The following is a 22,233-nucleotide window of genomic DNA, read 5'->3' on the forward strand; positions in this document are numbered from 1 at the left end:
ACCATCTGGACTAGGTCTAGTGCAGTCGTTATACTAACCCTAGAGAGCTACAGAGTGTGCAGCAGCTTCTGGTGTTTCAGTGGTGGGCTGAAGCAAGATAGCACACTTGTCTCTAGTCTACAAGACCAGGGTTGGTCTACAGATGCCTTTAATGCAACAGTGAGAATTTTATTTATTTATTTATTTGGTGACAATCTTATTGGGTCCATATTACTCATATAGGCCTATGTCTACCCAAATGCACACAGGCTCACACCCTGAGAGAGAGAGAGAGAGAGAGAGAGAGAGAAAATAGGGCTGCGCATTCTGTTGCATTCTCCATCATCTTTTTGCATGATAGGGGAGTTTACTCATATCACAACTGCATGCCACGGTTAATATATCTGTGTGCAGGACAGGTCCACTCCCTTGCACTGTGCTCTCACTGCCAGCTGCCAGTGCTAGACACTACTCATTATGAAAAAACCGCTCACAAGTCACAACTGACCAATCCAACCACGAAGCTCCCAGTCCCTAGGAACTTCTCCTGTCTCGGACCTCTCCCCTGCGGATATAGGACCACGGTACTGCCAACAGACAGTCGCAACAGAACGACGGAGATGAACTAGCTAGCCTACTCTTAAACAATGAGCTGAAGCTGGACAGTCAACACGGAAGAGACCTAGTTCACTCACTCATCTGCAACCGACGCTGGAATGACGGAACGTTGTCTATATTTTTCACCGCTGTAGGCTAATGCCTTGCACTTTGAGATCGGCTACCTGGACTTGATAAAACAGCGTCTCCCAACGCCGTACACTGAGGATGGGGACTTTTATACGGAAAATAGGAGCATTTTGGTGAACTCTTCAATCATTTGGTTTATGTTTGTTACTCTTACTGTGAATTCTTGAGCGTTTGACTTCGAGGAGGGAATCCTTGGTCTGTTTTTGCAACCCGCCTTTTGAATGATGCAAATCGACAGCAAATCTCGCGCTGGTTTTCCGCACGTTCGGGCGACTAGTCGTTAAATAGCTATTACTTTTAGTGACAGGTGCATTGCATTGGAGATGCCACATGTGCATGGTATGAATTTTATATGAAACACATTCCCATAGATCGCATATATTAAGTGCACCAATATTGACGATTGCATGTGTTTTTATTAGCTTGGAGAGATAGTTGAATATGTAGGCTATTGTGAGGTGTAGTAATTTACCTGCCTTCTGAACTGCAAACGATTTCAATGTCACTCAGCATTCTTTATAGCCATTAAGCGAGACTGTGAGCACAATGGAACTCAAAGTAGAATCCGAAGAAATGGACTGCAACCAGCCACCCCCAGTTGAGGCTTTTGCGCAAAACTCAACGCTGCACGGAATTTCGCACATTTTCACCTATGAGAGGGTCTGCATCAAGCGCTGTCTATGGGTCGTGTTCTTCCTTGGCTCCTTGACTTTCTTACTGTTTGTGTGCGTGGACCGAATACACTTCTACCTGGAGTACCCACACGTCACCAAACTGGACGAGATCTCGACCCCGGTGATGGTGTTCCCCGCTGTCACGTTCTGCAACCTCAACTCGTTCCGCTTCAGTCGCGTGACGCGCAATGACCTGTACCACGCAGGGGAGCTGCTAGCGCTGCTCAACCAGAGGTGATGTAAACAAGTCACACGCAGTGGCACGCGATTCTCTGTAGAATGCACTAGGTTACTTTTGTCCAGAGCCCTGAAATGATGCCATTTCAGATCCAGCAAAAATTTGAATAGCAGGGTATGTTGCCACTGGGCAAAAACCAGTTGACTCAACATTGTTTCCATGTCATCAAAACATAAATACATGTGAGGACGTTGAATCAAGGTTACATCATCAATGTAAGGCCATTTAGTCTTTCACCCACATTTGGTGAAATGTTTTGTTGATTTCTCGTTGAATTCATGTTAGTTGCCAACTCAACCAAATGCAAATCAAAACTAGACGTTGAACTGATGTCTGCGTCCAGTGGGTTGGGTATTAACCCTACTAAAAGCAACACTCACAACACTTTTTACCTTAACACCGAGATTTTAACAATTGCAAATTCGCTGTGCATCCTTAGGCAAACACATTTTTACAGGAAATAAGTTGGCACAATTAATAGTTTTATTTTTTATAAAGATAGAAACTTTGAAAGGGTGTGTTTTTCCCCAAACATACTCACCATAACTGATTACACAATTTTTCTATCTAAACAAGTGGATTATTTATCTTTAGCCTCCCCTACTGGTATATACTGTGTATATATACATATATCTAACTTCATAGATTTAACTTAATTGGATTACATAACTTTTTTCTAAATTACAAAATCATATATATATATATAAGTTCATAAATCTAACTTCATCAGTTTGCATACAGTGAGCTCCAAAGGTTTTGGGACAGTGACACATTTTTTGTTGTTTAGGCTCTGTACTCTAGCAATTTGGGTTTGAAATGATACAATGACTATGGGATTAAAATGCAGACTGTCAGCTTTAATTTGAGGGTATTTTCATCCATTTTTGTACAAAGTCCCCACATTTTAGTGGACCAAAAGTATTGGGACAAATTCACTTATGTATGTTAATATAGTAAAAAGTAAAGTATTTGGTCCTATATTCATAGCACACAATGACCACATCAAGCTTGTGACTCTACACATTTGTTGGATGCATTTGCTGTTTGTTTTGGTTGTGTTTCACATTATTTTGTGCCCAATGGAAAGGAATGGTAAATAATGTATTGTGTCATTTTGGAGTCACTTTTATTGTAAATAAGAATAGAATATGTTTCTAAACAGTACATTAATGTGGATGCTACTATGATAAATCAAGTCAAATGTTATTTGTCACATGTGCCAAATACATCAGTGAAATGCTTACTTACAAGCCCTTAATCAACAATGCAGTTTTACTTAAAAATACTAATAATAAAAGTACATTTAAAAAAATATTATATTTATAAAAACGACATTTCACTAATTTATTCACGATTCATTCAGGATTATCCCTGGTAGCATCCACATTAATATAGAAGTGTTTAGAAACACATTCTATTCTTATTTACAATAAAAGTGACTCCAAAATGACACAATACATGATTTACCATTCCTTTCCATTGGGCACAAAATAATCTGAAACACAACCAAAACAAACAGCAAATTCATCCAAGAAATTTGAAGAGTCAGAAGTTTGATGTAGTCATTGCGTGCTATGAATACTTTTTAATACATAACTGAATTTGTCCCAATAGTTTTGGTCTCCTAAAATGGGGAGACCATGTACAGAAAGGGCTGTAATTTCTAAACGGTTATGCTCAGTCTGACAGTCTGCACTCTATCATTTCAAATCCATAGTGCTTGAGTACACTCCCAAAACAAACCAAAAAATTGTCACTCTCCCAATACTTTTGGAGCTCACTGTATATAACTTTTTCTAAATGACAAATATTACATACATTTACCTCAATCTTTTGTTGGAGTGAGTTAAGGAATTGAGATGAGCGATTACATTTTTAGTTGAGCGAGAGTAGTGGGAGCCAGGGAAAGTGTTGGTGACATGAAATGGTTTCTGTGAAAATTAAAGGCTGGGGGCATTTTACCCATGTGGGGGAGGGGGGAATCAAATAGAGTTAATTAGTCATTGTCAGTAGTTACCTCAAGGTAGTTACATCCTCAGGAAGCACTTTGTCACTCTGATACTTCCATTTCCTTACTGTTGGTGAGTCATGCCAGCCACGCTTAGAGAGAAAGCCCCGATTTGTCTGCCTTGGATGGATGAGCCGAGAGGACTTTTCCGTCACAAAACCCCAGAGAAGAACAAGAGCAGCTCAGTGAGAGAATGGTATTAACGCCTCGCTCATTGGTCAACAGCTCCACGTAGTCTACAACTTGGAATAACAAGATATGTGGGACTTAAAATGCTGGAAAAGGGCTCTGATGGCTCTGATTAACGTGAGCCAAAGTTAAACCATATTTGAAAGAATGCATTTTGTTGACTCTCAAAGACCGCTCTCCACAGTCTTTTCTGTATATTGTCATTGTAGTCCCAGCATTCCATCGACCTCATTGTTACCCTACTCCAAACCTACAGTTGCTTGATGTTTCCACTAGGAATGACAGAAAATGTATAGTTATTTAAAGTTAAAAAAAAGACAAATAAAAATTATATTGTAAACAGTAACAGACCATTTGGTCTAGGTCTGTGAACTAGACATGGGCAAGAAGAGGAGGGAGTGGTGAAGAGGGGGGCGGGGGGTGCATCATATTTCCATACAGACAGTTTATGACTAATACCAGCCTGAGACACTGTGATAAACACACTGCTATCCCCATGGTGTCAGTTTCGTCTCAGAAATGTCAGTGCTGATGGTTGATGAGACAATCACAGCAGTCCTGTCTGACTCTGCATCTCTCCCTGTTTGATTGTTGACGCCTGCTGGACTTTGCAGCAACAGCTGCTGCATTTCCTCAACGCACACAGCATCTGACGTGGAGTTACAGGAAGGACACACACACACAAGTGTAGAGGAAGGACTGTCACTGGACAGAGAGACAGCAGAGAGAAAGAGAAAGAGAGAGAGGTAGTGAAGAGACAAGAGATAGATAGGTGGGAGCAGACGAGAGATGGCTGAAAAAGATGGAAAGAAAAACTAGAACTGATAGAATTAGGGATATAAGGCCCAACAGGCACCAGTGTGTATGGTGGTTTGGTTTTCATTCAGGGGGAAATGTCCCCATTTCAATCATTTATGACAATTCCACACTGTCACTAAAATTAGCACTTCATTCACGGTGGTATGGCTGATAAGCTTTGTACAATGTAACATCTGGTGTAGGTTTCTGTTTCTTGAGAGATAGAAATTGTACATATTTGTGAATTAAGCTTTATGAATGAGTAAATATCCTTGTCCTCCCTCTCAGGGGAAGAAACTTGTGTCACATTATCAACAGCGATCAGTTCCAATGTAATATCATACGACAGCAGACCCAGTATCTGTTTGAAATGGTAGCCGAACGTTCCATAATCTCGTGGGCACTTCGTCTGAGGAAACATTTATAATGTTATGTTGAACCCATATTCTTCAGAAAAGAAAGAACTCGGTAGATGAGATAAAAGGGCAAGCTTTTCATTTCCCAAGAGGGAGAATTTAACAATTGCTGTTTTCAAGAAGTCTCTGCTTTTTCCATTCAGGGAGTCACTGAGAATGGTTGCTTAGCAGAGAGGAAAATATCAGGCTTTCTTCCTCAATCCCACAACTTTAAAAACATTTGAATTGTTTGGCAAATTAGAGTTGGTGATTATTCACTTATCCCGTCTCCCAAGGTAGAGAGGCGATGTAGTTATTCCCTCATTTGTTAAGCCCTCATCTAGAAATGAAAGCACTTTTGGTGTGAAATCCAATTGAGCATCACTCTGTCTCTCTCTTTCTACCCTCTGTTTCTTTCTCTCTCTCTCCCTGCCACTTTCAGTGTTTGCAATGGCTGGTCTGGGGAAATGTTTTGTGGCTTGATATTAAAAATCCACCCATACTAGGGAAAAAGTGTCGGCCGGGGCTGATTCTGTCAGGCTTGTGTGCTTGTGGGATTTTATTTCATACCGTAAGTGCACACTTGGCAGCTTTGTCCACTGCAACAATATTGGGGAGCAAAGGTCTCAACTCTATTAAGTCCTCCTTTAATCAACGGAAGGCTTTGCCTGAGATGGCACTTAGCAACAGCCAGAGAGAACATCTAAATTGGATCAGATCAGTACCTTCTGAGGTACTGGGCCATGCTCTCACCTCATCGGCATAATGAAGTTTTGAACCAAATTTGAGAGGTGGAATATCAGGTAGGCAATTCAATGTTTAATGGCTTTCAGTTTGATGATTCTGGCTTTCTACTGAACTTAGATTTCACTAGGGATTTGATGACCCTGTAACCCCTAGTCTTTTTTTACATAGATTGGCCATACAGTTTAATGCAACACTCTACTTTTGAGATTTGTTGTGTGTCCATTCACACTGCCAACACCAATTGTTCCTGAGCACAAATCTGACTATAATCCCCTTCTTATGAGCCAAACCTATTTGAAAAAGCCTAAATCCTGCTCATTCTTTTACAGCCCTATAAAGTTTTGACGTGTTTAATGATACCACAGCACGGCATCGCCAAGTCAATATGGAGTGTGCCAGTTGACATTATGCTGCTATGTATTCTTGCTGGGCAGCAGGCAAACATTATGGTCAGATTTAGCTGGCCTCTCAGCTGCTCTATTAAAAGATGAACTCCCACTGATAATGTTGTGTGAGTGGGATGACTCTCCCTTCCCACTGTGACTCACGCGCAATTATTCTGTGAGTAGATGGAATGAGGACAAGCACACACACGTGTTGCCGCTCTCTCACACACGCATGCACACACAGACGCAAGCACACACACACACACACACACACAAATACAAACAAGGGTATATACATGTACAGTACATACATGTACACTACATACTACACCCAGAGTTCAATAGGCTACACAACACAAAATAAACATGTGTGAGGGCACTAGGTACACATGATTTATAGACTTGTGGACAAACATGCACACAAACATGTTTTCTATGTGAGTTGTTTATATGTTTTATAAGTAACAAAGTACATTTTATAAGTGGACGTTGTGTGAGAGAGCTTTTCATCAAGGCTAGTCTTTCCAGCCAGACTTGCAGCTGAGGCAGCTAGTGCAACACTTCTAGTAGAGTATGGCTCATGATCAAGCTAGATCAAGGTTGCTACAGCTTAGTCCTTGGAAAAGGTAATAGAAAGACAGTTTGAGTTGGGAGAATTCGCTTTATATTAATAAACCAAAACTAAAGAGATTCACAATCAATGTATTTTATGTAAGGTGTGCTTGTGTCTAAAAACCTCTCAACAATCATTTCTTGTTATGCCATTTCCATACATTCACATCTTATTCTTAAGAGCTCAAGTCTGCTCAAACTGATTGTCAAGCTTTCAAAAATATTTTTTTAGTGGGAATCAAATCACATTGTATTTGTCAGATGCTTCATAAACAACAGGTGTAGACTAACAGTGAAATGCTTACTTACTGGCCCTTCCCAACAATGCAGAGAAACAAATAGAACAAAATAGAAAGATAATAACACAAGGAATAATTACACAATGAGTAACAATAACTGAGTACTGATTCGATGTGCAGGGGTACAAGGTAATTGAGGTAGATACAGTATGTATACTGAACAAAAATATTAACACAACATTTAAAGGGTTCATCCCATGTTTTTAATGAGCTGCAATAAAAAAAATTAAAAAATTATCCATATGCACAAAAAAACGTATTTCTCTCAAATTTTGTTCAAAAAATGTGTTTGCATCCCTGTTAGTGAGCATTTCTCCTTTGCCAAGATAATCCATCCGCCAGAAGGGTGTGGTATATCAAGAAGCTGATTAAACAGCATACAATGTCTTGCAAAAGTATGCAACCCCCTTGGTGTTTTTCCTATTTTGTTGCATTACAACAGCATTACAACAGTAATTTTAATAGATTTTTATTTGGGTTTCATGAAATGGACATACACAAAATAGTCCAAATTGGTGAAGTGAAATGAAAAAATAACTTGTTTCAAAAAATTATAAAAATGATAAAAAAATAAAAAACGGAAAAGTGGTGCGTGCATATGTAAAGAAGCCACATAATTAGTTAAATAAAGTCCACCTGTGTGCAATCTAAGTGTAACATGATCTCAGAATATATACACCTGTTCTGAAAGGCCCCAAAGTCTGAAACACCACTAAGCAAGTGGCACCATGAAGACCAAGGAGCTCTCCAAACAGGTCAGGAACAAAGTTGTGGAGAAGTACAGATCAGGGTTGGGTTATAAAAAAATATCAGAAACTTTGAACATCCCACGGAGCACCATTAAATCCATTATTAAAAAATGGAAAGAATATGGCACCACAACAAACCTGCTAAGATAGGGCCGCCCACCAAAACTCACGGACCAGGCAAGGAGGGCATTAATCAGAGAGGCAACAAAGAGACCAAAGATAACCCTGAATGAGCTGCAAAGCTCCAGAGCGGGGATTGTAGTATCTGTCCATAGGACCACTTTAAGCCGTACACTTCACAGAGCTGGGCTTTATGGAAGAGTGGCCTGAAAAAAGCCATTGCTTAAAGAAAAGAATAAGCAAACACGTTTGGTGTTCGCCAAAAGGCATGTGGGAGACTTCCCAAACAAATGGAAGAAGGTACTCTGGTTAGATGAGACTAAAATTGAGATTTTTTTGCCATCAAGGAAAACACTATGTATAGTACAAACACAACACCTCTCATCACCCCGAGAACCCATCCCCACAGTGAAGCATGGTGGTGGCAGCATCATGCTGTGGGGATGTTTTTCATCTGCAGGGACTGAGAAACTGGTCAGAATTGAAGGAATGATGGATGGCGCTAAATACAGAGAAATTCTTGAGGGAAACCTGTTTCAGACTTCCAGAGATTTGTGTCAGGTGCGTGAATGAGGACCCAAAAGCGAATTAACAAAACAGAGTTTCTTTAATGACGAAACACACGTAGGCTCAGATGGACAGGCAGATTCCGACAGGACAGGACAAGGTTAGATGAACAGGCAGATTCCGACAGGACAGGACAAGGTTGCAGCAAACACGACGATAGTCTGGTTCAGGCATGAGTAACACAAACGAGAATCCGACAAAGACAGGAGCAGGAACAGAGAGAGATATAGAGACCTAATCAGAGGGAAAAAGGGAACAGGTGGGAAAAGGGGTGAACGAGGTAGTTAGAGAAGACAAGGAACAGCTGGGGGAAAGAGGGGAAGAAAAGGTAACCTAATACGACCAGCAGAGGGAGACAGGGTGAAGAGAAAGAACAGGAACAGGACACAACATGACAATACATGACAATTTGAGACTGGGACGGAGGTTCACCTTCCAGCAGGACAATGACCCTAAGCATACTGCTAAAGCAACATTTGAGTGGTTTAATGGGAAACATTTAAATGTCTTGGAATGCCCTAGTCAAATCCCAGACCTCAATCCAATTGAGAATCTGTGGTATGCCTTAAAGATTGCTGTACACCAGTGGAACCCATCCAACTGGAGACAATAAAAGGCCACTCTAAATTGTGCAGTTTTGTCACACAACACAATGCCACAGATGTCTCAAGGTTTGAGGGAGCGTCCAGTTGGCATGCTGGCTGCAGGAATGACCACCAGAACAGTTGCTAGAGAATTTTACGTTCATTTCACTACCATAAGCCACCTCCAACGTTGTTTTAGAAACTTTGTCAGTATGTCCAACCGGCCTCACAACTACAGACATGTAACCAAGCCAGCCCAGGACCTCCACATCCGGCTTCTTCACCTGCAGGATTGTCTGAGACCAGCCACCCTGACAGCTGATGAAACTGAGGAGTATTTATGTTGGTAATAAAGCTCTTTTGTGGAGAAAAACTCATTCTGATTGGCCTGGCTCCCTAGTGGGTTGGCCTGGCTCCCAAGTGGGTGGGCCCATGCCTTCCCAGGCCCACCCATGGCTACACCCCTGCCAAGTCATGTGAAATCCATAGATGAGGGCCTAATTTCTTTATTTCAATTGACTGATTTCGTTAAATGTTACTGTAACTCAGTAAAATCATTGAAATTGTTGCTTTAATATCTTTGTTCAGTATACTGTACATATACAGCGCGTTCAGAAAGTATTCAGACCCATTGACTTTTTCCACATTTTGTTACATTACAGCCTTATTCTAAAATTGATTAAATAGTTTTCCTCCTCATCAATCTACACACAATACCCTATAAAGACAAATCAAAATCAGGTTTTTACAATTTTTTTGCAAATGTAAAAAAAAAACCAAAAAAACAGAAATACCTTATTTACATAAGTATTCAGACCCTTTGCTATGAGACTCGTTCAATGCAGATAATTAAATAGTTGTCCAATAGCTACCCGGACTAGCTATTTAGCAGTCTTGTGGCTTCGAGGTAGAAGCGATTCACGGTCCTGTTTGTTCCACCCTTGCTGCATTGGCACCGCTTGCCGTGCGGTAGCAGAGAGAACCGTTTATGACTTGGGCGGATGGATTTTAGGGTCTTCCTTTGACACCGCCTGGTATAGTGATCTTGGATGGCAGGGAGCTCGGCCCCAGTGATGTACTGGGCCTTCCGCACTAACCTTTGTATCGCCTTGCAGTCAGATACCAAACAGTTGCCATAAAAAGGGATAATTCAGCCAGTCAAGATGCTCTCAATGGTGCAGGTGTAGAACTTTTTGAGGATCTGAGGGTCCATGCGTAAACTTTTCAGCTTCCTAAGGTGGAAGAGTCGTTGTCACGCCTTCTTTAAGCCTGTGTTGGTGTGTGTGGACCATGATAATTCCTTAGTGATGTGGACACCTAGGAACTTGAAGCTCTTGACTCGCTCCAACCACAGCCCTGTCGATGTGAATGGAGGCGTACTCTGCCCTCCGTTTTCTGTAATCCACAATCAGCTTGTTTGTCTTGTTGATGTTAAGGGAGAGGTTGTTGTCCTGGCACCACACTGGCAGGTTATTGACCTCCTCCCTATAGGCTGTCTCATTGTCGTCGTGATCAGGCTTACCACCGTCGTGTCGTCAGCAAACTTAATGATGGTGTTGTCATCATGCGAGGCCACACAGTCGTGGGTGAACAGGGGGTACAGTGGGAGACTAATCACACAGCCCTGAGGGGCCCCGTGTTGAGGGTCAGCGTGGCGGATGTGTTGTTGCCTACCCTCAGCATCTGGGGCAGACCACTAAGAAGTCCAGGATCCAGTTACAGAGGGAGGTGTTTAGTTCCAGAGTCCTGAGCTTATTGATCAGCTTTATGGGCACTAGGGTGTTGAACGCTGACCTATGGTCAATCAACAGCGTTCTCCTCTTGTACAGATGGGAGAGGGCAGTGTGGAGTGCAATAGAGATTGCATCATCTGTGTATCTGTTGGGGCGGTATGCAAATTGGAGTGGGTCCAGAGTGTCTGTGATGATGGTGTTGATGTGAGCCATGACCAGCTTTTCAAAGCATTTCATGGCTACAGACAGATTACCTTGGCATTCTTGGGCACAGGGACTATGGTAGTCTTCTTGAAGGTATTAAAGAGTGGGAAGAGGAATAGCAGGAAAAAGGGAATGAATCTACCTCTGTTTGAATATGCTGAAATTGAACATTTGTGACTAGACTAATAAAACCCTCTTTTGGACTCCTTCCTTCTCGCTTTCTTTATGTCTTTCTCTCTCCTTTTTTTCTATCTCTCTCCTTCACTCTCTCTCTGTCTCTCTAGGTATGAGATCAGGGACACCCATTTGGTGGAGGAAAGTGTTCTGGAGACCCTGAAGGTCAAAGCTGACTTCCACAACTTCAAGCCCCGTCCCTTCAACATGCGTGAGTTCTATGACCGCACAGGACATGACATCAAGGAAATACTGCTGGCGTGTCACTTCCGGGGGGCCGAGTGCAGAGCCGAGGACTTCCAAGTGGTAAGTTACCTGAAGACCTCAGATCATCTTTCAAGAAAATAGTTTTATGTACCAAAGAGAGGAAAAACAGAATCTGCTATTACTGTATCTCCCAAAAATGGTATAATACAGTATGTGAATCTCCATTCTGCCTCCCGAGTCTGTTCCTAGTGTGTTTGACTGCATCTCAAAGTCAAAATTGACCTATTTCACAATTAATTAATTAAATATATTGCTTTAATGAGCGTGGTGGCCCTACTGTGCTTTGTGACTCAACCAAGCATGAATGCCCTCTTTTGCTCACTCACCATGCCCACAGATGCTGTTTGAGAGGTCTGGCAACAAACAGAATCCCTTTTTTGTAATGTGTTTGTTAATTCCTTCAAACAGCGTTTGTACTGTAGAGTGTGGCTGGCACGGCATACTGTGTGGCGCTATCCTCAGAGACTTGGTGTTCAAAGATGCATGTGGGAAGTGGATGTGGAATATGTGGTAGAGAGGGGATGAAAGATGCATGTTGAAGGGAGACATTACATAGAGTTGTGGGATACTGTATGTAATGGATGGTATATGTGGGTGGCACCGTAAACGTGTGTTCTGTATTTACTGCAGCTAGCTACTGCTACTTCAGCATAAGGTTTTACTTAAATCTCCCACTGGGTTGCAGTCTCCTCGCCATAAACCTGCTGCGAAAAGTCTCTCAGGCATCTTCCATTCATTTTCAGTCTTGGAGAGTACACTGCCTTTATACTCTGCCCACTGCCCCATTTCTATAAAATTGTGATTGTCTTGGACACCGTGTGATATTTCATCAGAGGACAGTTATAGAGGAGAGAGAGAAAAAGAGAGGTACAGTCGTTTTGCTATAATGATGATTGACAGAGCATATCAAGTCCCTTATAGCAGCTGTGGCAAGGAATATTTTGTCATTATACTGCACACTATTAATTCATATTTGCCATTTTCACTAATATGAAATGAACTGTGCACTTTCCTAATCATGGCTTAAGTGGTCTAGAGAGGTTGTGATATATATTATGCGATATTAATTTATCATATATAATCTTTGCTCATACACTGGCATGCACAGTTTCACAACTGTCTTGTTGGGTGTATGTACACTGAGTGTACAAAACATTAGGAACACCTGCTCTTTCCATGACATAGACTGACCTGGGGAATCCAGGTGAAAGCTATGATCCCTTATTGATGTCACTTGTTAAATCCATTTCAATCAGTGTAGATGAAGGGGAGGAGACAGGTTAAATAATTATTTTTTAAGCCTTGAGACAATTGAGACATGGATTGTGTATGTGTGCCATTCAGATGGTTAATGGGCAAGACAAAATATTTATGTGCCTTTGAACGGGGTATGGTAGTAGGGGCCAGGCTCACCGTTTGAGTGTGCCAAGAACTGCAATGCTGCTGGGTTTTTCACACCCCTACGAATTGAGGCTGTTCTGAAGGCAAAAAGGGGTGCAACTCAAAATTAGGAAGGTGCTCCTAATGTTTGTACGCTCATTGTATTTCAAAAGTTAGATAAGTTTGCATCACAAGTACCCAAGGCTCAAAGTTACCTTTTGATTTTTGATTTAAGAGACAATTTTAAGAACAGCGTGTTTTTTAAAGTCTTTTCTCTTTAATACATCTTTAAAATTAATAACCCTGGCAGGCCGACACTGTCCTGTTCCACTCCCCTCCTGTCTTCGCAGCACTCCTCAGAGAGAGTGGGAGAAAGAGAGAGAGAGAGAGAGAGAGTGTGTGAGCGAGTGAGAGGAAGAGAGAAGGGGAGCGTGCGAGAGAGACATTTCTCTCCCCTTTGAAGACTGGCGTGGCTCTCAGGAAATTGCCTCTGGACAGTTAGGGTTGCAAAGGGAGGGTATACTACCACTAAACTACCATAATTTGGGTTTCTTTCAAGGATTTTATGTAACCTATCACAAGACATCTAGTGGCCCTTTTGGGTACTTTAGATTATCACAGTTGTCTAATAATCTCTGGCCCTCTGTGTGGCCTTATCACATGTACAATATATTAAATAATGAAATAAGATGATCTAAAATCAAATCAAATATAATGACAACGCTCCGACCCAACTTTGCTATTTTGTGATTATTTTGGCATTTTTTGACAACATGCATCCGCTATAATTTCTTATGATCTAAAAAAAACCTTTGAACATCAGATCTGTAAACTACCAGAATTTAGGTATCTTTCAAGGATTTTATGTAATCTATCACAAGACATCTAGTGGCCCTTATATTAACTGTGTGACTTGATCTCTAGTCGTGCTCAATTGTTCTGTCACTTCTTGTATCGTGAGCGCCATTAAATCAAACAAGCATTTATTAAGAATCTCGCAGATCGACTTCGCCCAAATCTCCACCATGCTTGAAAATATGAAAAGTCGTACTAAGTGATGTGTTTCCACAAACATTTCGCTTTGTATTCAGGATAAAAAGTTCATTTCTTTGTCACATTTTTTACAGTTTTACTTTAGTGTCTTATTGCAAACAGGATTTATGTTTTGGAATATTTGTATTCTGTACAGGCTCCCTTCTTTTCACTCTGTCATTTAGGTTAGTATTGTGGAGTAACTACAATGTTGTTGATCCATCCTCAGTTTTCTCTTATCACAGCAATTCAACTCTGTAACTGTTTTAAAATCACCATTGGTCTCATTGTGAAATCCCTGAGTTTTTCTCCAGCAACTGAGTTTGGAAGAACGCCTGTATCGTTGTCATGACTGGGTGTATTGATACACCATCCGAAGCGCAATTGATAACTTCTCCATGCTCAAAGGGAAATTCAGTGTCTGTTTGTGTTTATTTTCACCCATCTACGAATAGGTGCCCTTCTTCACGAGGCTTTGGAAAACCTCCCTGGTCTTTGTGGGTGAATCTGTGCTTGAAATTCCCTTTTCAACTGAGGGACCTTACATATAATTATATGTGTGGGGCACAGAGATGGGGTAGTCATTCAAAAATAATGTTAAGCACTATTATTGCACACATTTCCTCCGACCATTTCTCCGACCATTTCTCCGACCATTTCCTGGTTGCTAAAATTCTTATAGTTTGCCTAATTTCAGTTTATGTGACAAAACAAAACTTAAGAACGGGAAGCATAGAAATAGCACACATAGAACAGACCTACTGCTTCTTAGACTTGCTTTCAATAAGCATGACAGATCTATAACTCACATTTCTATCTGAATTTGGTCAGTTTGCCCAAAAAGTTACATCTAGCATCTTTAAGTGGAGATCTCTCAACAATCATTCTCCTGATAGGAGAATATCATAGGAATGTAAGACCAAAGGGTAGCTGTAGATCAGTGGTCACTAACCTTTTCTGAGTCAAGAACACTTTCGCAGTCAAAAAGCAAGCTTTGATCTACTGCTCAGATGTTCTTTTAACCTCTTTTAACCTCATTAACCTCACACAATTTTTTTTGTAGGAATGAGGTTTGGGCAGTAGGCCTAATACATTATCACAGCATATTGGCTATTTGATTGGGCTGCCAATATTGTTAATCAGACCATATTATATTGAAAAACTCGAGCTTTGATAACAAAATAAATCAGTTGGTTTAGCACTTGTGAGGCACTGTGGAGCATGAATTGAAATAATTAGCTTTTTAGTTTACTGGACTGATGGTACCTGCATCTGGTGGTCAACAAAATCAAATCAAATCAAATGTATTTGTCACATACAGATGGTTAGCAGATGTTAATGCGAGTGTAGCGAAATGCTGGTGCTTCTAGTTCCGACAATGCAGTAATAACCAACGAGTAATCTAACCTAACACTTCCAAGACACACAAGTGTAAAGGGATAAAGAATATGTACATAAATATATATGAATGAGTGATGGTACAGAACGGCATAGGCAAGATGCAGTAGATGGTATCGAGTACAGTATATACATATGAGATGAGTAATGTAGGGTATGTAAAGAAAGTGGCATAGTTTAATGTGGCTAGTGATACATGTATTACATAAAGATGCAGTAGATGATATAGAGTACAGTATATACATATGAGATGAGTAATGCAGGGTATGTAAACATTATATTAAGTAGCATTGTTTAAAGTGGCTAGTGATATATTTGACATCAATTTCCATCAATTCCCATTATTAAAGTGGCTGGAGTTGAGTCAGTGTTAGTGGTGGCTGTTTAACAGTCTGATGGCCTTGAGATAGAAGCTGTTTTTCAGTCTCTCGGTCCCTGCTTTGATGCACCTGTACTGACCTCGCCTTCTGGATGATAGCGGGGTGAACAGGCAGTGGCTCGGTGGTTGTTGTCCTTGATGATCTTTATGGCCTTCCTGTGACATCGGGTGGTGTAGGTGTCCTGGAGGGCAGGTAGTTTGCCCCGGTGATGCATTGTGCAGACCTCACTACCCTCTGGAGAGCCTTACGGTTGTGGGCGGAGCAGTTGCCGTACCAGGCGGTGATACAGCCCGCCAGGATGCTCTCGATTGTGCATCTGTAGAAGTTTGTGAGTGCTTTTGGTGACAAGCCACATTTCTTCAGGCTCCTGAGGTTGAAGAGGCGCTGCTGCGCGTTCTTCACGACACTGTCTGTGTGGGTGGACCAATTTAGTTTGTCTGTGATGCGTATGCCGAGGAACTTAAAACTTACTACCCTCTCCACTACTGTCCCATCGATGTGGATAGGGGGGTGTTCCCTCTGCTGTTTCCTGAAGTCCACAATCATCTCCTTTGTTTTGTCGACGTTAAGTGTGAGGTTATTTTCCTGACACCACACTCCGAGGGCCCAAACCTCCTCCCTGTCTCGTCGTTGTTGGTAATCTAGCCTACCACTGTAGTGTCGTCTGCAAACTTCATGATTGAGTTGGAGACGTGCATGGCCACGCAGTCATGGGTGAACAGGGAGTACAGGAGAGGGCTCAGAACACACCCTTGTGGGGCCCCAGTGTTGAGGATAAGCGGGGTGGAGATGTCGTTACCTACCCTCACCACCTGGGGGCGTCCCGTCAGGAAGTCCAGAACCCAGTTGCACAGGGCGGGGTCGAGACCCAGGGTCTCGAGCTTGATGACGAGTTTAGAGGGTACTATGGTGTTAAATGCTGAGCTATAGTCGATGAACAGCATTCTCACATAGGTATTCCTCTTGTCCAGATGGGTTAGGGCAGTGTGCAGTGTGGTTGAGATTGCATCGTCTGTGGACCTATTTGGGCGGTAAGCAAATTGGAGTGGGTCTAGGGTGTCAGGTAGGGTGGAGGTGATATGGTCCTTGACTAGTCTCTCAAAGCACTTCATGATGACGGAAGTGAGTACTATGGGGCGGTAGTCGTTTAGTTCAGTTACCTTAGCTTTCTTGGGAACAGGGACAATGGTGGCCCTCTTGAAGCATGTGGGAACAGCAGACTGAGATAAGGATTGATTGAATATGTCCGTAAACACACCAGGCAGCTGGTCTGCGTAAGCTCTGAGGACTCGGCTGGGGATGCCGCCTGGGCCTGCAACGAGGTCAAATCATGACGTCAGTGATCTTCAGGTCGAGAAGTCACAGCTCTAGAAAGATGTCTTAGTTTCCAACTTGGAATTCCAAGTTGTATGACGTTCAAAACTATTTTTCCCAACCGCCTCTCACGGTCCCTGCTCTCTCCGTCCTTTCCTCCGGTGAGACTGACCAGAGAGAGGGGACACCGTCTTCCACCTGCTCTCTCCTTCCTTTCCTCCGGTGAGACTGACCAGAGAGAGGGGACACCGTCTTCCACCTGCTCTCTCCGTCCTTTCCTCCGGTGAGACTGACCAGAGAGAGGGGACACCGTCTTCCACCTGCTCTCTCCTTCCTTTCCTCCGGTGAGACTGACCAGAGAGAGGGGACACCGTCTTCCACCTGCTCTCTCCTTCCTTTCCTCCGGTGAGACTGACCAGAGAGAGGGGACACCGTCTTCCACCTGCTCTCTCCTTCCTTTCCTCCGGTGAGACTGACCAGAGAGAGGGGACACCGTCTTCCACCTGCTCTCTCCTTCCTTTCCTCCGGTGAGACTGACCAGAGAGAGGGGACACCGTCTTCCACCTGCTCTCTCCTTCCTTTCCTCCGGTGAGACTGACCAGAGAGAGGGGACACCGTCTTCCACCTGCTCTCTCCTTCCTTTCCTCCGGTGAGACTGACCAGAGAGAGGGGACACCGTCTTCCACCTGCTCTCTCCTTCCTTTCCTCCGGTGAGACTGACCAGAGAGAGGGGACACCGTCTTCCACCGGATGGTGAACCTCGAGTCGCACCACATCTGCCTCATGCACAAATTCATGTTGTTCCTATGACCAGAGGAAGTTAAATATTTCATAATATTAAAATCGACACAACGAGCTGCTAATAATAATAAAATGCAGGGCTATCGATACTTTGTTAATCATTCATTGCAGCTGCAGCCCGAGAGGAAGTACGGAGAAGAGCGTTTTGTAATAGTGTTGAATAAAAACAGTGACAGTGCTGAATATAAACGTAAACATGAACTCAGCAGGTTTTTGCTGTATTCGTTGACGGTCTCTCTGTGGTCATTTAAAAGTTATTCAATCTTACATAGGCTAGTAGCCATTTAAACTTGGCTGTGGCCAGGGTCATGGAAGCGCTGTAGCTACGGTGATTTGAGCTATCCGATTGGGCAGCGCAGTAGGTGCACTCGTTTTAGTCACAGGTTTGCCGGGTAGGCGGAGTTTGTCTCATGGGAACACTTTGCTTACCCGGTGCGCAGGACTTTTAAATCAAGTGCACCTACCGGCAACAGCTCAACATGATTTTAAAAAAGGAGCGCAATCCTTTATCGTTCGTTGGCTCTTCTACAGAAATATTTGGTGATCGACTAGGAATGCCTTGCGATCGACCGGTTGGCGACCACTGCTGTAGATAGATAAATTCTCCAGTAGGTCCTGCCCAGCCTAGTGTTTTTTTCTGATAGTGGAAGATCTGACGTTGTTTTAAAGGTACAAATCTAACAGATTCTATACAAGGTTTGTCGTGTTGAAATTTGTTTACCATGATGACATAATCCTTTGGTTGAAATTTCACCCTCAAAACAACAGTTTACGTTAATGTATTTTCCACGTAGATTCCACGTCACAATACGTTGACAAAATACATTGAAACAACGTTGATTCAACCTGATTCTGCACAGGGGGTTGAGGTCAGGTGATATTTTATCATCTCATTATACAATCATTACGCTAGTTGAGTAAGATGCTATCGAGGATGAGTTTGATGAGATTTTGCCTTGGACAGTAATTGTGAATTATTTATTCCATTATGATATGCCAATCACTGGGATGGAGATTATATATTTCAGAAAGTGCCTGGGGAGATGGATGCTTGTAGCCTACATTTTAACAACCAATCCAATGACGTGGAATAGTGGCAGGCCCAATTGCATCTGATTAAAAACTGACTGGTGTTGACCAGGAAAAAATACCACTCATTTAATTAAAAGATTAGAAAATCATCCTTCCTAGATAGTTATTATGATAACAAACTCATTCTTAGACTATTTATTTATTTGAAGGGTTATCTTCAAAGCAATAGCCCAATGTACATGTCAATTTAAGGAGATAAATTACTTTCCTCTCGATATGCACGGAGTACTTTTTGAATCATTCACTTTTGGCTGATTTGCATTATTCATGTCGGTACCCAAACATACCCCCTGGGTGTAAGTGAGGTTATTAAGACATAATGATAGTGCACTACTGCGAGATGCAACTTGGAAACATATTTGCCTGAGATATTCATATCCACAATCAAAGTGTTTTGAGAAAAGAGTGTAAATTGCGAAGTGATTTCCAAATGAATAAGCATAAATGATAAAGAGGCAGCAATTACAGAGTCATTGAGTGAATCCTCCACCCTTCCTGGTTGTCAATGACTGAGGGTTGAAGGGAATGATCATGGATAATTGGCCTCTTAAACATGGCCGTGGGACAAAGAGATGGAGCTGGTTCAACAAGCCTCTCAATTGAACTGAAGGAGAGAACTGAAAGGAGTGAGGGAGCGAGGTGGAGAGAGAGAGAGAGACAGAGAGACAGAGAGAGAATGTAGAGTGAGAGCAGGATCAGAGAGAGCGAGAGAGAGAGGTGGAGAGAGAGAGAGAGACAGAGAGACAGCGAGAGAATGTAGAGTGAGAGCAGGATCAGAGAGAGCGAGAGAGAGGTGGAGAGAGAAAGAGAGACAGAGCGACTGATAGAATGTAGAGTGAGAGCAGGATCAGAGAGAGCGAGAGAGCGAGGTGGAGAGAGAGCGAGACAGAGCAACTGATAGAATGTAGAGTGAGAGCAGGATCAGAGAGAGCGAGAGAGCGATGTGGAGAGAGAGCGAGACAGAGCGACTGATAGAATGTAGAGTGAGAGCAGGATCAGAGAGAGCGAGAGAGCTATGTGGAGAGAGAGCGAGACAGAGCGACTGATAGAATGTAGAGTGAGAGCAGGATCAGAGAGAGCGATGTGGAGAGAGAGCGAGACAGAGCGACTGATAGAATGTAGAGTGAGAGCAGGATCAGAGAGAGCGAGAGAGCGAGACAGAGCGACTGATAGAATGTAGAGTGAGAGCAGGATCAGAGAGAGCGAGAGAGCGAGGTGGAGAGAGAGCGAGACAGAGCGACTGATAGAATGTAGAGTGAGAGCAGGATCAGAGAGAGAGAGAAACTGAGAGAGACAGACATAGAGAGAGACACAGTAAGAGAAAGGGTGAGAAAGCATCCTACTCTGGGGAGCTCTGCCTCATGCTCTGCTGGTCAGCCCCTCTCTCTTGTTTGTCAAAAGCAGGCTTTGACAAGTCTACCAAGATTAAAGTTTAAATTTGTATTAGTCGTATGTACAGGATACACATGGTATACACCATCCAACGAAATGCTCACTTGCAGCATCCTTATTTGTTGGAACCAGGCACAGCAGCTCTGTTAGGTTACTGTGTGCTTCTTCTGAGCTCTCTGCTATACTCTGTGCCATGACAGCTGTCCTATTACTTCCTCTGACCACACTGTCTGTCTGTCATGTCGATGCTGGCAACAACCTTTTCCTTGAGAATTTTTTTCGGTGATAGACAAATGCAAAGCAACAAATCGTTAGCTTCCTCACAAAAACAAATGAAGACCACTTTATGCAGCTCACCCTGCACTATCAACTCCAATGTAAATAACATGAGTTAGTCTACCTCTGATAAGGTTCCCAGTAAAGCATTAAAAACAATCAAGCAACCCAGAAAAGTGCTAAAAATAGCCCATATTAACATATGTAGCCGAAGAAACAAGGTCCATGAAGTCAATAACTTGCTTTTAACAGATGACATTCATATTCTCTAAAACTCACTTAGATAATACCTTTGATGATACAGTGGTACCAATACATGGTTATAACATCTACAGAAAAGACAGAAATGCCAACGGAGGCGGTGTTGCGGTCTATATTCAGAACCATATTCCTGTAAAGATTAGAGACGATCTAATGTTAAATACTGTTGAAGTAATATGGCTACAGGTTCATCTGCCTCACCTAAAGCCCATTCTGGTGGGAAGCTGCTATAGACCATCATCAACATGTATTGATCACATCTTTACTAATGCTGCAGATATTTGCTTAAAAGCAGTATCCAAATCCATAGGATGTATTGATCACAATATAGTAGCCATATCTAGGAAAACCAAAGTCCCAAAGGCTGGGCCTAATATAGTGTATAAGAATGTCATACACTAGGTTTTGTAATGATTCATATGTTGATGATGTAAAGAATATTTGCTGGTGTGTGTTTTGTAATGAGGAGCAACCAGACGCTGCACTTGACGCATTTATGAAACAACCTATTCCAGTTACTAATAAGCACGCACCAATTGAGAAAATGACTGTAAAACTGTTAAATCCCCTTGGATTGATGAGGAATTGAAAAATTGTATGGTTGAGAGGGATGAGGCAAAATGTATGGCAATTAATTCTGGGAGCCCAACTGATTGGCAAATGTACTGCAAATTAAGAAATCATGTGACTAAACTAAATAAAAATAAACTACACTATGAAACAAAGATAAATAATATAAAGAATGATAGTAAAAAGCTTTGGGGCACCTTAAATGAACATTTTGGGGGAAAAGCCAACTCGGCTCCTTCATTCATTGAATCAGGTTGCTTATTCATCACAAAATCCTCTGATATTGCAAACTACTTTAATTACTTTTTCATTGGCAGATAAGCAAACTTTAGGGATGACATGCCAGCAACAAACTCTGACACTACACATAGAAGAATATCGGACCAAATTATGAAAGACAAGAATTGTACTTTTGAATTCCGTGAAGTCAGTGTGGAAGAGGTGAAAAAATTATTGTTGTCTATCAACAATGACAAGTCACCGGGGTCTGACAATCGGGATGGAAAATTGCTGAGGATAATAGCAGACGATATTGCTATTTACCACATCTTAAATGTAAACCTACTAGAAAGTGTGTGCCCTCAGGCCTGGAGGGAAGCTAAAGTCATTCCACTACCCAATAGTAGTAAAGCCCCCTTTGCTGGCTCAAATAGCCTACCAATCAGCCTGTTACCAACCCTTAGTAAACTTCTTGAAAAAAACTGTGTTTGACCAGGTACAATGATATTTCACAGTAAACAAATTGACAACAGAATTTCAGCATGCTTATAGGGAAGGACACTCAACAAGCACAGCACTTACATAAATTACTTATGATTGGCTGAGAGAAATTAATGATAAAATTATTGTGTGGGCTGTCTTGTTAGA

General features: G+C 42.1%; 1 protein-coding gene across 1 annotated transcript in view; it reads left to right on the forward strand.

Moving 5' to 3' along the window:
* The first annotated feature begins 271 nt into the window (after positions 1 to 271).
* The window catches only part of LOC110492366 (acid-sensing ion channel 1), a 95,095-nt gene continuing 73,133 nt past the window's right edge, over positions 272 to 22,233 (forward strand). The window contains exons 1-2 of the mRNA XM_090203515.1: positions 272 to 1,634; positions 11,314 to 11,509. Coding sequence (XP_090059641.1) covers positions 1,273 to 1,634; positions 11,314 to 11,509 — 558 coding nt within the window. The 5' untranslated portion in view covers positions 272 to 1,272. The remainder of the gene's footprint in view (positions 1,635 to 11,313; positions 11,510 to 22,233) is intronic.

This window comes from Oncorhynchus mykiss, chromosome 16 (genome assembly GCF_057628025.1).
Source record: "Oncorhynchus mykiss isolate SJ-2025 chromosome 16, ASM5762802v1, whole genome shotgun sequence".
Classification (NCBI taxonomy): Eukaryota; Metazoa; Chordata; class Actinopteri; order Salmoniformes; family Salmonidae; genus Oncorhynchus; species Oncorhynchus mykiss.